The sequence below is a fragment of the Oncorhynchus masou genome, chromosome 33 (assembly GCF_036934945.1).
Source record: "Oncorhynchus masou masou isolate Uvic2021 chromosome 33, UVic_Omas_1.1, whole genome shotgun sequence".
Taxonomy (NCBI): Eukaryota; Metazoa; Chordata; class Actinopteri; order Salmoniformes; family Salmonidae; genus Oncorhynchus; species Oncorhynchus masou.
Genome location: NC_088244.1, coordinates 19022174 through 19036118, shown reverse-complemented (window position 1 = coordinate 19036118; position 13945 = coordinate 19022174). Strand labels below are relative to the sequence as shown.

Sequence of the window (13945 nt, the reverse complement as noted above, 5' to 3'; positions counted from 1 at the left end):
GTCTTTGTCCAGCTGGAGCAGGCCTGGTCTTTGTCCAGCTGGAGCAGGCCTGGTCTTTGTCCAGCTGGAGCAGGCCTGGTCTTTGTCCAGCTGGAGCAGGCCTGGTCTTTGTCCAGCTGGAGCAGGCCTGGTCTTGATTAACTTTAACTTGGTCTCTTAACGAAATGACCACTTGGAACAAGATAAACAACATTGAAGGCAAATTTGGCTTTTTGTTGTTCAGGTCCTCAAAGGCATAAAATAGATTTTACCATCCATTCAGTGGTGGAAAAATCCCTTTGGTGTCGGTAACCTTAGGAAAACTAACGACCGCTGGAAAGGTGTGTGTGTGATTTATTTTTTATAAAAAAAAAAAATAATAATAATAATTTTTTATTTATTGTGTCCTGTTCTTGAACAGAAAGCCTAGGAGACCACTGGAATGGTTACGGTTTTTACGAGGACTGTTTCTCATGGATCTTCAGAGCGTCTCTCGTTCCAGCATCCCCTCTGTCTGTAATTCCAGTTTCTCTGATCTTTGACTCAGATGGATCACTAATAATTGCTTCCTGTCATGCTGCTCAAGTGACACATCAGGTGATCTTTTCATGTTTGCCACTACCATTCTGAACTTTTGTTTGTGAATGGGCCATATTATGTGTAGTGACCCAGCCATGTGTTTGCGTTCATAAGACTTGAGTGGTAACAGAACTTTAACCAATCATCGGAATTGTTAGACATGAAGCACTGGACATTGGCCTGGTTAAGCTGGTGGTGATTTAGTTTTAAGGCATTATGTTAGGGCTCTGTAGTTATACTGGTAGTATAACTATGTTTCACCTACTTCTGGGATGCCAGGTGAGATTGTTTCATGAGTGAGGACAGTCGCACCTACAATCTTGTACGAATAGAGTTAAAGCTCAGAGGGCGCATGGCCCGATGGGATGGCTCTGTGTGCCTTCAACTCTGCCTGGCTCACTCTGGGCTACTCTATACAGCATGTTCTGGAAAATGGCTACATTAGCTGGGTCTCTACACACATTGAGATCACACACACGTATGTGTATGTACACAATGTTTACAGCACAGCTATTTGAAAATGGCAGAATTTGAGTTTAATTCATGGATGCATTGGTTACAATACAATTTCAGGGACTGCTACAGCTCTATTAAAACAAAAAAAACACTTTGGTTTTTAGGATGTACAGTGCCTTGAAAGTATTCACACCCATTGAGACTTACTCAACATTTCTGTTTAAAGCCTGAATTCAAAATTTATTTAAATAGTTTTTCTCAACAATCTACACCAACTAAACATGTTTTTTTTGAAATATTTGCAAATTTATTAAATTACATAAGTATTCACACCCCTAAGTCAATACGTGATAGAATCACCTTTGGCAGCAGCTACAGCTGAGTTTTTCTGGGTAAGTCTCGAAGAGCGTTGCATGCTTCGATTGTACAATATTTGTGCATTATTATTTAAATTCTCCAAGCTCCGTCAAGTTGATCATTGCAACCATTTTCAAGTCTTGACATAGTCAACTGTAACTAGGCTACTCTGGAACATTCAATATCTCTTGGTAAGCAACTCCTGTGTATATTTGGCCTTGTGTTGAAAGCTGAATTTGTCTCCCAGTGTCTTTTTGAAAGCAGACAACCATGTTTTCCTCTAGGATTTTGCCTGTGCTTAGCTATATTTTTTTTATCCCCCCCCCAAAAGCACTCCCTAGTCCTTGCTGATGACCAGCATACCCATAACATGATGCAGCCACCACCATCCTTGAAAATATGAAGTGTTACACTGTGTTGGAGTTTCCCGAAGCATAACGCTTTGTATTCAGGACAATGTTAATTTCTTTGACACTTTTTTTTTTTTTTTTTTTTTTGCACTTTAGTCCCTTAATGCAAACAATATTTGTATTCTGTACAGGGTTACTTTTTCACTGTCATTTAGGTTAGTATTGTGGAGTAACTGCAATGTTGAGCCATCCTCAGATTTCTCCTATCACACTCATTAAACTCTTTAAATGTTTAGTCACCATTGGCCTCATGGTGAAATCCCTGAGTGGTTTCCTTCCTCTCCGGCAATTAAATTAGGAAATATGCCTGTATCTTTTGTAATGACTGGGTGGCTTGATACATCATCCAAAGTATAAATAACTTCACTGTGATCAAAGAGCTATTTAATGTTTGCTCTTTTTTTTCTTCTTTACCCTGTCTACCAATAGGTGACCCTCTTTGCAAGGCATTGGAAAACCACCATGGTCTGGTTGAATCTGTGTTTTGAAATTCACTGCTCGACTGATGGTCCTTACCGATAATGATGTGTTGCGTACAGAGATGAGGTAGTCATTCAAGGAGGGGGATATAGTGTACAGGGATCCTCCTGTGCAGCAGCATTTGAGGACAGCCCCACTCAGCCCATCCCCTGCCACCTACCATAGTACAGCTCAGCCTCTCTGCAACTGTCAATTATTTATTGGACTTCAGAGTGCAGTGAAAAAATCCCCCCCCCCCCCCACACACACACACACTGCACAATTTAAACACTTGCCTCCCAATCCACTGTTCCCCAAAACGCGTGTAAATATTGGACTAGAATTTGTGCCTTCCTGTATTGTACATATGCTAAAATCTGTATTCTGAGCCATATACTTTTGTATTTATTGTTTTGCATTGTCGAAGGACCCTGCAAGTAAGCATTTCTTTGGACGGTGTGTGTATCCCATACATACGACTAATAATACTTGACACACACTCCTCCAGATCACTCCCCCTCATTGAGCGTGATATTGTATCCGAGGCCTACTAAAATACCCTCTGTTTTTCTCACGCACACACAGCCTCTGTTTAAAATAATCTTCACTTTGTTTTACTAGTCTCAGGCTCACTCATTGAATTCCTCATCACTGTTCTCACTCGCTCCAATTTCCAATCCGTAGGTTGAATAATTGAATGGATTTTGATCTCTTGGTTTTATGTTCATCAGATCTTATCGTTAAGGGGGTCTGCTTCTCTGTGTGGCGCTTGTTTGGGTGACTACTCTCACTGTGTTCTAAAGGGAAAGCAAAGCGTCACACTCAGGAACCCAACGGACCTACTGGTGCTTCTTTTTCTATGGTGCGCAGATGGTGGGATGGGGAAGGATGCATAGAGAACAGAAAAGGATGGAGAAGATGAGGGGAGCTTAGGTGATGGGAGCAGAAAAGAGTGGTTGATAAAAAATGGGGGAGCAGAGGTGTAAATGGAATGGAGAGGGGGTGGGAGAAAAAGGGAAGATATTGATTTAATGCTTTCTCTCCCCTGCAGTGGGATGTGTCCCCCCCAGGGACATCAGATCCTCACCCCTGGTGGGGGGGTCCAGAACTGGCATGACTACGATACCAATTATTCCTTGGCAAAATGTTTTAAACTAAACTGTTTTTCTTTTTTTAAAGCCCACTTTTGTAAAATATTGTGTGCTTTAGCTTCCAAAATAAACATGTGGCCCTGGGTGATGGCTTTTTTTTTCTTTTTTCTCCCAACATTAACTTTTTTTCTCTTCTCATTCAGTCTGCTTTATGTTGGGTTTTCTTTGCTTCCTTCCATCCAAGTATGATGATACTGGTATCATGACAACACTAGTCACAGCCTTAGTTCATAGAATGTGTGCTTTCAATAGAGCTCTATGGTGTCTAAGAGTCTATATGTTGTCCCTGACCCAGTGGTATCTATCACTTCAACACTATGCACTCTCACACTGACACGCACACTGTGAAAGAGCCTTTGGTCCTACTGAAGTAAACCACATGGTGTCTGTTGAGCTATGCTTACACCCCATATTCTCCACGACCATATTTATTTTTTATTTATCTAGCCAAGTCAGTTAAGAACAAATTCTTATTTATAATGACGGCCTACCAAAAGGCCTCCTATGGGGCTGGGATTAAAATATAGGACAAAACGCACATCATGATGAGACTTAACAACACTACATTAAAGAGACCTAAGATGACAACACATGGCAGCATTACAACGCGGTAGCAGCACAGCATGTACAAACATTATTGGGCACAGACAACAGCACAAAGGGCAAGAAGGCCAGTAAGAGTATCCATGATTGAGAACTGTCCAAAGACAGTTTAGTGTTTTTGTTGCAGCTCGTTCCAGTCACTAGCTGCAGCGAACTGAAAACACCAGCGACCCAGGGATGTGTGTGCTTTAGGGACCTTTAACAGAATGTGACTGGCAGAACAGATGTTGTATCTGGAGGATGAGGGCTGCAGTAGATATCTTGGATAGGGGGGAGTGAGGCCTAAGAGGGTTTTTATAAATAAGCATCAACCAGTGTGTCTTACGACGGGTTTACAGAGATGACCAGTTTACAGAGGAGTATACAGTTGTGGCCAAAGGTTTTGAGAATGACACAAATATTAATTTCCAAAGTTTGCTGCTTCAGTGTCTTTAGATATTTTTGTCAGATGTTACTATGGAATGCTGAAGTATAATTACAAGCATTTCATAAGTGTCAAAGGCTTTTATTGACAGTTACATGAAGTTGATGCAAAGAGTCAATATTTGCAGTGCTGACCCTTCTTTTTCAAGACCTTTGCAATCCGCCCTGGCATGCTGTCAATTAACTTCTGGGCCACATACTGACTGATGGCAGCCCATTCTTGCATAATCAATGCTTGGAGTTTGTCAGAATTTGTGGGGTTTTGTTTGTCCACCCGCCTCTTGAGGATTGACCACAAGTTCTCAATGGGATTACGGTCTGGGGAGTTTCCTGGCCATGGACTCAAAATATCAATGTTTTGTTCACCGAGCCACTTATCACTTTTTCCTTATGGCAAGGTGCTCCATGCTGGAAAAGGCATTGTTCGTCACCAAACTGTTATAGATGGTTGGTAGAAGTTGCTCTAGGAGAATGTGTTGGTACCAATTCTTTATTTATGGCTGTGTTCTTAGGCAAAATTGTGAGTGAGCCCACTCCCTTGGCTGAGAAGCAACCCCACACGTGAATGGTCCCAGGATGCTTTACTGTTGGCATGAGACAGGACTGATGGTAGCGCTCACTTTGTCTTCTCCGGGCAAGCTTTTTTCCTGATGTCCCAAACAATCAAAGGGGATTCATCAGAGAAAATGACTTTACCCCAGTCCTCAGCAGTCCAATCCCTGTACCTTTTGCAGAATGTCAGTCTGTCCCTGATGTTTTCCTGGGGAGAAGTGGCTTCTTTGCTGCCAGGCCATCCTCCATCACTGTGCGTGCAGATGCATTCACACATGCCTGCTGCCATTCCTGAGCAAGCTCTGTACTGGTGGTGCCCCGATCCCGCAGCTGAATCAACTTTAAGAGACTCTTGGCGCTTGCTGGACTTTCTTGGGCGCCCTGAAGCTGCCTTCACAACAATTGAACAGCTCTCTTTGACCTTCTTGATGATCCAATAAATGGTTGATTTTAGGTGTAATCTTACTGGCAGCAATATCCTTGCCTGTGAAGCCCATTTTGTGCAAAGCAATGATGACGGCACATGTTTCCTTGCAGGTAACCATGATTGACAGACGAAGAACAATGATTCCAAGCACCACCCTCCTTTTGAAGCTTCCAGTCTGTTTTTCGAACTCAATCAGCATTCGAGTGATCTCCAGCCTCGTCCTCGTCAACATTAACACCTGTGTTAACGAGAATCCCCCTGACATGATGTCGGCTGGTCCTTTTGTGGCATGGCTGAAATACAGTGGAAATAATTTTTATGGGGGGGGGATTCAGTAAATTTGAATGGCAAAGAGGGACTTTGTAATTATTTGCAATTCATCTGATCACTCTTCATAACATTCTGGAGTATATGCAAATTGCCAATATACAAACTGAGGCAGAGTTTTTGAAAATGTAATATTTGTCATTCTCAACTTTTGGCTACGACTGTATGCCCAAATGGTAAAGAACATTTAGCCGCTAAATGTGTGTACCTGTACCAGACGGGGAGCCAGGCCAGGGCAGACGGAACAGATCGCCTGGTGGAATACAAGCAGTAGGCAACGGGAGTAGGTGTCACATCCACTTTGGAGAAGCTTTTATTTCTGGAAGCAGATTTCTTGTAGAAAATGCCAGTGAATGGTCTCTGAACAGCAGAAGGGGACTTCAAAGGCCTCTGAATTTGGGTGGGGCAGGTTGTGAGAGACTCCTACCACTTGTTGGGCCCGAAGGCCTCGACACTTCTTGCTTCACACCTTGGTGCTAATTGAAGTTGTATCTGGTCTGTCCTAGCAAATCTGGCAGCCTTCAGTCCCCATAAAATATATAATTTGTAATTAACTTTCATTTTCCCGTACTGGTCCTCACTGCCCAAAGTAGTCATTGCCCTGGGGTGACCAGCTGGGTCAAACTTGTTTTTCAATTAGTGAGCTGAATATGGCGCTCAGACACACTAATACCAGACGGACAAACAGACGGGAGCAAGGGAAGCGCTTCCTGCACATACTATAGGCCCACTCTCCCATCCTGCGTATAGGTCCCTCTGGAAATGCTCTGATGTTAATTACCTCTTCATTTCACATGATCTGTCCACAGTTTGTATAGTGTTGTAACGTTTGATTGTGAAGAACATTGGAAATTACCAAGGTTCAACCAGGCATATTTTCCTAATTTTCTTTGATCTCCTGGCCACATTGCCTGGATTTGACCTCTGTCACCTTCCTCCCCCTCCCTCAGGACCGTAAGCTGACCAAAGTGGAGCGTCAGCGGTTTAAGGAGGAGGCCGAGATGCTGAAGGGGCTGCAGCACCCCAACATCGTCCGCTTCTATGACTTTTGGGAGTCACCCCTCAAAGGGAAGAAGTGCATTGTCCTGGTGACGGAGCTCATGACCTCCGGAACACTCAAAACGTGAGTGTGCTGTCAGACTTGCTGGAGATGGGAGAGATGATGGTCAACGGAACAGGCTATAACTGGGCTGCATCTATTCATAAACGCAACACACAAATATTTTTTGTAATGCATTCCCCCCCAACAAACCAGTCAATGTGTGCTGGAGTGTTATTTATTATTGATCAGATGACTATTTTTGTTTTTATCCCTAGTACTGCAAAAAGAGGCAAGGGGTGATATGCACATTTTAATAGTTGCTCCAAGTTAGCCCCAAGTTACATTTTATTTGAGTCAATTATCAATCCCAAGACTGTAGAATTTATGGGTGGTGATACTGATGTCCTTCCCTCCTGTAGCTATCTGAAGCGCTTCAAGGTGATGAAACCCAAGGTCTTAAGGAGTTGGTGTAGACAGATCCTAAAGGGCCTCCACTTCCTCCACACCCGGGACCCTCCTATCATCCACAGGGACCTGAAGTGTGACAACATCTTCATCACGGGCCCCACCGGCTCTGTAAAGATAGGAGACCTGGGCCTGGCCACACTCAAGAGGGCCTCCTTCGCCAAGAGTGTCATAGGTAGGAGATCCAACCTGACTGCATCAGTAACACATGGTGTCTCGTCGTTTCTTAGTTTTTCTCAATAGCCTCCAGATTCTAATAGTGTCCTCCTTTCTAACCTTTGACCCCTGTCCTCCCAGGAACCCCAGAGTTCATGGCCCCAGAGATGTATGAGGAGCACTATGACGAGGCAGTGGACGTCTATGCCTTTGGGATGTGTATGCTGGAGATGGCCACCTCAGAGTACCCCTACTCGGAGTGCCAGAACGCTGCACAGATCTATCGCAAAGTTACCAGCGTGAGTCCACATTTTAACATGTACACCAATTCAGCTATAGAGGTAACACTCTCACAACTAGGGTAGACACAAAAATTGTGGCCCTGTGACTACTGTGAATGGCAGACACATATAATGCCTTGCAAAATTATTCAGATCCCTTGGTTTTCACATTTTGTTACAAAGTAGTATTAAAATGTATTTAATTTTCATGTTTTGTCAACAATATACACAAAATACCTTTAATGTTAAAGTGGAATATTTTTTACATTTGTAATAATAAAAATATGTAACTAAATTATAGTTGTTGAACAAGTGTTTAGCCTCTTTGTTTAGGCAAGCCTTATTAAGTTCAGTTAAATGTGGTTTAGCAAAACACAAGTTACATGGACTGACTCTGTGTGACATAAGTTGATATTAGGGCCTAAAGTTAACACCGGCCACCTGCCAAATGCGGGTAGATTTTATCATTGGCAGGCAAGATGTCTATTTCACCAGCCATGTTGTCCACAATGTGAGCATTTCACTTGCATTTGTGCATAAATAGTCAATTGTGGTCCCATTTATAGTAAAATAAGTGCTGCAGTAGACGTTTCAAAGTATTTCTGCCTTTTTTTGGGGGGGGGTTCATAGCCGGTAAATTCATTGCACAAAGTCAAAACTAAGAATCCTATATAGCCTATTTCACTTAGCGCTGCAACACTGTCTGGCCGGGCTGTACGCACGTGAAGAGCTGAGTGTAATATATATATATATATTTTTTTTAGAAGCGCTGTGCACAGGTAAGTCTTATTTACTTGAAATGAAAGTATTGTGTTTCTTGGCCATTTACATTTGTTCAAAAGCTAGGTACTTTTTCTATGTTTTAGTTTCTACTGCTAGGGAAGAGAAGACAACGCTTCTACTACTAGTCCGACTCGGTTTCCAGATCCTACTAAAATTGTGTCAATGACTACTCTCAACCTGTCCAAAAGGCCTGAAAACTAGCACAATTTTATTTTCCCCAAAACGTTGCCATATTTATACAATAACCTTTTTCATAACTGTATCTTGACAATCAAGGAATAGCGTAGGAACTTGTAACGACATTAGAAGAAAGAATTGGTTTCCCTCAAAATAAGAATTATTGAGAGCTATGACATGGTGTAATAAAATTATTTGAATGTCTTTAATTTAATAAGGGCAAATTATATTTTCTATCAATGGATGTCGACTAAACTTGTTTGACTGCTATGATTAAGCAATAGGGCACAAGAAGGTATGGTATATGGCCAGTATACCACGGCTAAGGGCTCTTAAGCATGATTCAACACTGACAGCCTGGATCCATTCGTTGGCCACAAACACCCGGGGTGCCTTATTGCTATTATAAACTGGTTACCAGTGCATTTTTTTTGTTGTCATACCCATGGTTTAAGGTCTGATATACCACAGCTTTAACTATAGATAAAGGAGAAGGGAATTCAAATTATTATATGCAGGCCAAGGGCACAACAGCCACAAAAGGCATGGATTTGTTTTAAGGGGCATTAGGCCACACAAAGGGGATGCTGCTGGGAAATTTGAAGCATTATCAAGTGCTTGTCAAATTGTGAATGAGACTGATGAAGTGTGTACAGCCTGCTCAAGAAACAAAGCAGAGCTCCTGCCTTTCATGCAACTTTTTTCAAACCATAATTAATCGCATCATGTATCTTTTTAGAATATATTAAAAATCAAAATATATATATATAGTGGAGGTTTGTAATATATATATATATATATATATATATATATATATATGCCAAGGTTTGTGCGCATACTTTGGTAGGCTGGTCATGGCTCACATCAACACCATCATGTCAGAAACCCTAGACCCACTCCAATTTGCATACCGCCCCAACAGATCCACAGATGATGCAATCTCAATCGCAGTCCACACTGCCCTTTTCCACCTGGACAAAAGGAACACCTATGTGACCTATTATTCATTGACTGCAGCTCAGTGTTCAACACCATAATTCCCACAAAGCTCATCACTACGCTAAGGACCCTGGGACTCCCTCTGCAACTGTATTCTGGACTTCATTACGGGCCGCCCCCAGGCGGTAAGAGTAGGTGACAACACATCCACCGCGCTTATCCTCAACACTGGGGTCCGTCTGGGGTGCATGCTTAGTCCCCTCCTGTACTCCCTGTTTATCCCAAGACTGGGGTCCGTCTGGGGTGCATGCTTAGTCCCCTCCTGTACTCCCTGTTTATCCCAAGACTGGGGTCCGTCTGGGGTGCATGCTTAGTCCCCTCCTGTACTCCCTGTTTATCCCAAGACTGGGGTCCGTCTGGGGTGCATGCTTAGTCCCCTCCTGTACTCCCTGTTTATCCCAAGACTGGGGTCCGTCTGGGGTGCATGCTTAGTCCCCTCCTGTACTCCCTGTTTATCCCAAGACTGGGGTCCGTCTGGGGTGCATGCTTAGTCCCCTCCTGTACTCCCTGTTTATCCCAAGACTGGGGTCCGTCTGGGGTGCATGCTTAGTCCCCTCCTGTACTCCCTGTTTATCCCAAGACTGGGGTCCGTCTGGGGTGCATGCTTAGTCCCCTCCTGTACTCCCTGTTTATCCCAAGACTGCGTGGCCAAGCATGACTCCAACACCATTTAGTTTGCTGATGACACAACAGCGTTAGGCCTGATCACTGACAATGATGTGACAGTCTATAGGGAGGTCAGACACCTGGCAGTGTAGTGCCAGGACAACAACCTCTCAATGTGAACAAGACAAAGTAGCTGATTGTGTACTACAGGAAAAGGAGGGCTGAACACGCATCCATTCACATCGATGGGACTGAAGTGGAGCGGGTCGAGGGTTTCAAGTTCCTTGGTGTATATCACCAACAAACTATCATGGTCCAAACACACCAAGACTGTTGTGAAGAGGGCACTAAAACACCTTTTTCCTCTACAGGAGACTGAAAAGCTTTGTCTTGGGTCCCCAGATCCTCAAAGTTCTACAGCTGCATTCTGACCAGTTGCATCACCGCCTGGTATGGCAACTGCTCAGCATCTGACCGTAAGGCGCTACAGAGGGTAGTGCGTACGACCCAGTACATCACTGGGGCCAAGCTTCCCGACATCCAGGACCTATATACTAGGTGGACTAAAAGGCTCCTTTTAGAGCTACTACCCCCAAGCCATAAGGCTGCTGAACAATTAATCAAATGGCCACCCGGACTATTTGCATTGACCCCCCCCCCCCTAGCTTTGTTTTTTTCCACTGCTTCTACTTCCTGTTATCTATGCATAGTCTATTGAATGACCTCGACTAACCTCTACCCCCGCACATTGACTCAGTACCCCCTGTGTATAGCCTTGTTATTATGTACCTTTCCTGTGTTTTATTTATTTACTTTAGTTTATTTAGTACATTTTTTTTTAATCAACTCTTTCTTGAACTGCATTGTTGGATAAGGCCTTGTAAGTAAGCATTTCACGGAAAGTTCTATACCTGTTGTATTCTGCGCAAGTGACAAATACAATTTGATTTGAGGAAAGTATCCTTTTATATTTTTCTGCTTTGTTCAATTGTATTCTTCATACTATGTAAAAAGTTTAAATTCAAAGGTCTGCATCATTGGGCTTGTACGCTGTGTGTGCAAGCCTGGAGATGCTGAATGTGTTTGTTAATTAACGGCCAGTTACCTTGAGACTGACAGTTATTTGCTTGACAATCACCGTCTGACTAAATTCCGTGACCGCCCCAGCCCCATCTAGAACCCCCAGCAGTTCTTCACAGATCCAGCCTTGAGGGTGTTTTCCACTATATGCCAGTGAGGAAGAACGCATGCAGCAAACTGTTTTTAGATGGGGGTGGGTTTGGAGTCATGATATATTTGATGACGGGTATTGATTTTGCGCTCTTTAAACTTGGCAGGCACTGCTGGAATGGAGTGACTCACCTTATCCTGGTTTCAGATCTGTGCTTTAGCTGACTTCTGACAAGCCTTATCAATGATAATCAGAGGACGTGTCTCTAAAGCACATGCCTATGCTAAAGATAGTCAGAGCAGTTAGCTAAGGCATATACACTGTATTCAGACCCTTTTTTTCAACTTTTTCTACATAACAGCCTTCTAAAATTGATTTAAATATTTTTTTGCAAATGTATTTAATATATCAAACAGACTTACGTTATTTACGTAAGTAATCACACCCTTTGCTATGAGACTTGAAATTGAGCTCAGGTGCATCCTGTTTCCATTGATCATCCTTGAGATGTTTCACCAACTTGATTTGGAGTCCATCTGTGATATATTCAACTGATTTGGAAATGCTCACACCTGTCTATAAGATCCCAGAGTTGACCGTGCACGACAGAGCAAAAACAAAGCCATTGCGGTTGAAGGAATTCTCCGTAGAGTTCCGAGACAGAATTGTGTCGAGGGAAAGAATTGAAGGTCCCCAAGAACAGTGGCCTCCATAATTTTTAAATGGAAGCAGTTTGGAACCACCAAGACTCTTCCTAGAGCTGGCCAAACTGAGAAATCTGGGGAGAAGGGCCTTGGTCAGGGAGGTGACCAAGAACCCAATGGTCACTCTGACAGAGCTCAGTTCCTCTGAGGAGATGGTTGTCCTAGAAGTTCCTCCCATCTCTGCAGCATCCACCAATCAGGCCTTTTATGGTAGTGTCCAGATGGATGCCATTCCTCATTAAAGGCACATGACAGCCTGCTTATGTCAGTTTGCCAAAAGGCACCTAAAGGACTCTGACCATGAGGAACAAGATTCTCTGGTCTGATGAAACCAGGATTGAACTCCTTTGGCCTGAATGCCAAGCGTCATGTCTGGAGGAAACCTGGCACTATTCATATGGTCAAGTGTGGTGGCAGCATCATTCTGTGGTGATGTTTTTCAGTGGCAGGGACTGGGAGACTAGTCAGGATCGAGGGAAAGATGAACAGAGAAAAGTACAGAGATCCTTGATAACCTGCTCCAGTGCTCAGTACCTCAGACTGGGGCGAAGGTTCATCTTACAACAGGACAACAACCCTAAGCACACAGCCAATACAATGCAGGAGTGGCTTCGGGACAAGTCTCTGGATGTCCCTGAGTGGCCCAGCCAGAGCCTGGACTTAAACCTGATCAAACATCTCTGGAAAGACCTGAAAATAGCTGCGCAGCGACGCTCCCCATCCAACCTGACAGAGCTTGAGGATTGCCAAGCTTGTAGCGTCCTACCCAAAAAGACTCGAGGCTGTAATCACTGCCAAAGGTGCTTCAACAAATTCTGAGTAAAGGATCTGAATACTTATGCAAATGTGACATTTTTATTTAATGCATTTGCAAATATTTCAAAAAAAGTTTGATTTGTCATTATGGGGTGTGTGTGTAGATTGAGGGGAAAATAATTTAATCCATTTTAGAATAAGGCTGTAACTTAACAATGTTGAAAGTGGGAAGGGGTCTGAATACTTTCTGAATGCACTGTACATATCTGGGACCAGGCTACCACGTTACCAGGCTATGTCCACCTGCTATTAAACACACAACCCCCTCTTTCTGGAAGCAGCAGTGTTTCACTGAGTCTTCTTTACTCTATGCATATCAGTGCCCTAGAGAGACCAGAAGGTTATTTATAGCTCCTTTATCAAAGGGAAACCTCAATCGCTATAAACCAGACTACATGCAGTACATATTTGCATCTGTAAGAATGTGCCAGTTCCTGAAAAGCCTTTTTTATTTTTGTCCATATAGTTGCGGAAAGGGTCTTGATTAAAACATTAACGATCTGGCAAGTGATATAGGTTTTTAAGGACTCGTTTTGTGCATGTCTCCATGTTAAGTTATTGCATCCTGACTTTGGGAGTTAACTTAAAATGAGGTGTGCAAACTAAGACCACATTTGGAAACCATATAACCTTTGGTCATATTATCATGCTGTTCTGGTGACTGTATGTGGCCATCTCGCTCTGTTTTCACCCTTTTCTCCCCCCCCCCCCCCACAATACTTACTCACTGAATCCGGCCTTCCCTCTGAATGATTTGTTTTCCTTTTTCTGTTCTCAGGGAGTGAAGCCTGCCAGCTTCAACAAGGTTGTGGATCCTGAAATCAAGGAGATCATTGGCGAGTGCATCTGCCAAAAGAAAGCGGAGCGGTGAGTGACTGTACCCGCCTCTCGGCCACAGGGCCCCCAAGGTGCCCTGCCGTCCCTCCGCACCTCGCATCATCCTGCCCACGTCCTATCACCACAGCGATGATAGTCGGTGCTCTCAACAACATTGCAATCTACCCTCCCGATCTGTAGGGTGT

General features: G+C 43.5%; 2 protein-coding genes across 6 annotated transcripts in view; one reads left to right on the top strand and one right to left on the bottom strand.

Moving 5' to 3' along the window:
* LOC135527969 (ninjurin-1-like) overlaps positions 1 to 13945 on the bottom strand; it is a 100241-nt gene that overhangs the window by 51934 nt on the left and 34362 nt on the right. For both annotated transcript variants that reach the window (XM_064956678.1, XM_064956679.1), the window contains exon 2: positions 13648 to 13769. The gene's annotated coding sequence lies outside the window, so the exon portion shown is untranslated. The remainder of the gene's footprint in view (positions 1 to 13647; positions 13770 to 13945) is intronic.
* Positions 1 to 13945, top strand: part of LOC135527966 (serine/threonine-protein kinase WNK2-like) — a 66668-nt gene that overhangs the window by 21868 nt on the left and 30855 nt on the right. For all 4 annotated transcript variants that reach the window (XM_064956669.1, XM_064956673.1, XM_064956672.1 and 1 more), the window contains exons 3-6: positions 6674 to 6846; positions 7185 to 7405; positions 7528 to 7685; positions 13702 to 13790. In XM_064956669.1, coding sequence (XP_064812741.1) covers positions 6674 to 6846; positions 7185 to 7405; positions 7528 to 7685; positions 13702 to 13790 — 641 coding nt within the window. The remainder of the gene's footprint in view (positions 1 to 6673; positions 6847 to 7184; positions 7406 to 7527; positions 7686 to 13701; positions 13791 to 13945) is intronic.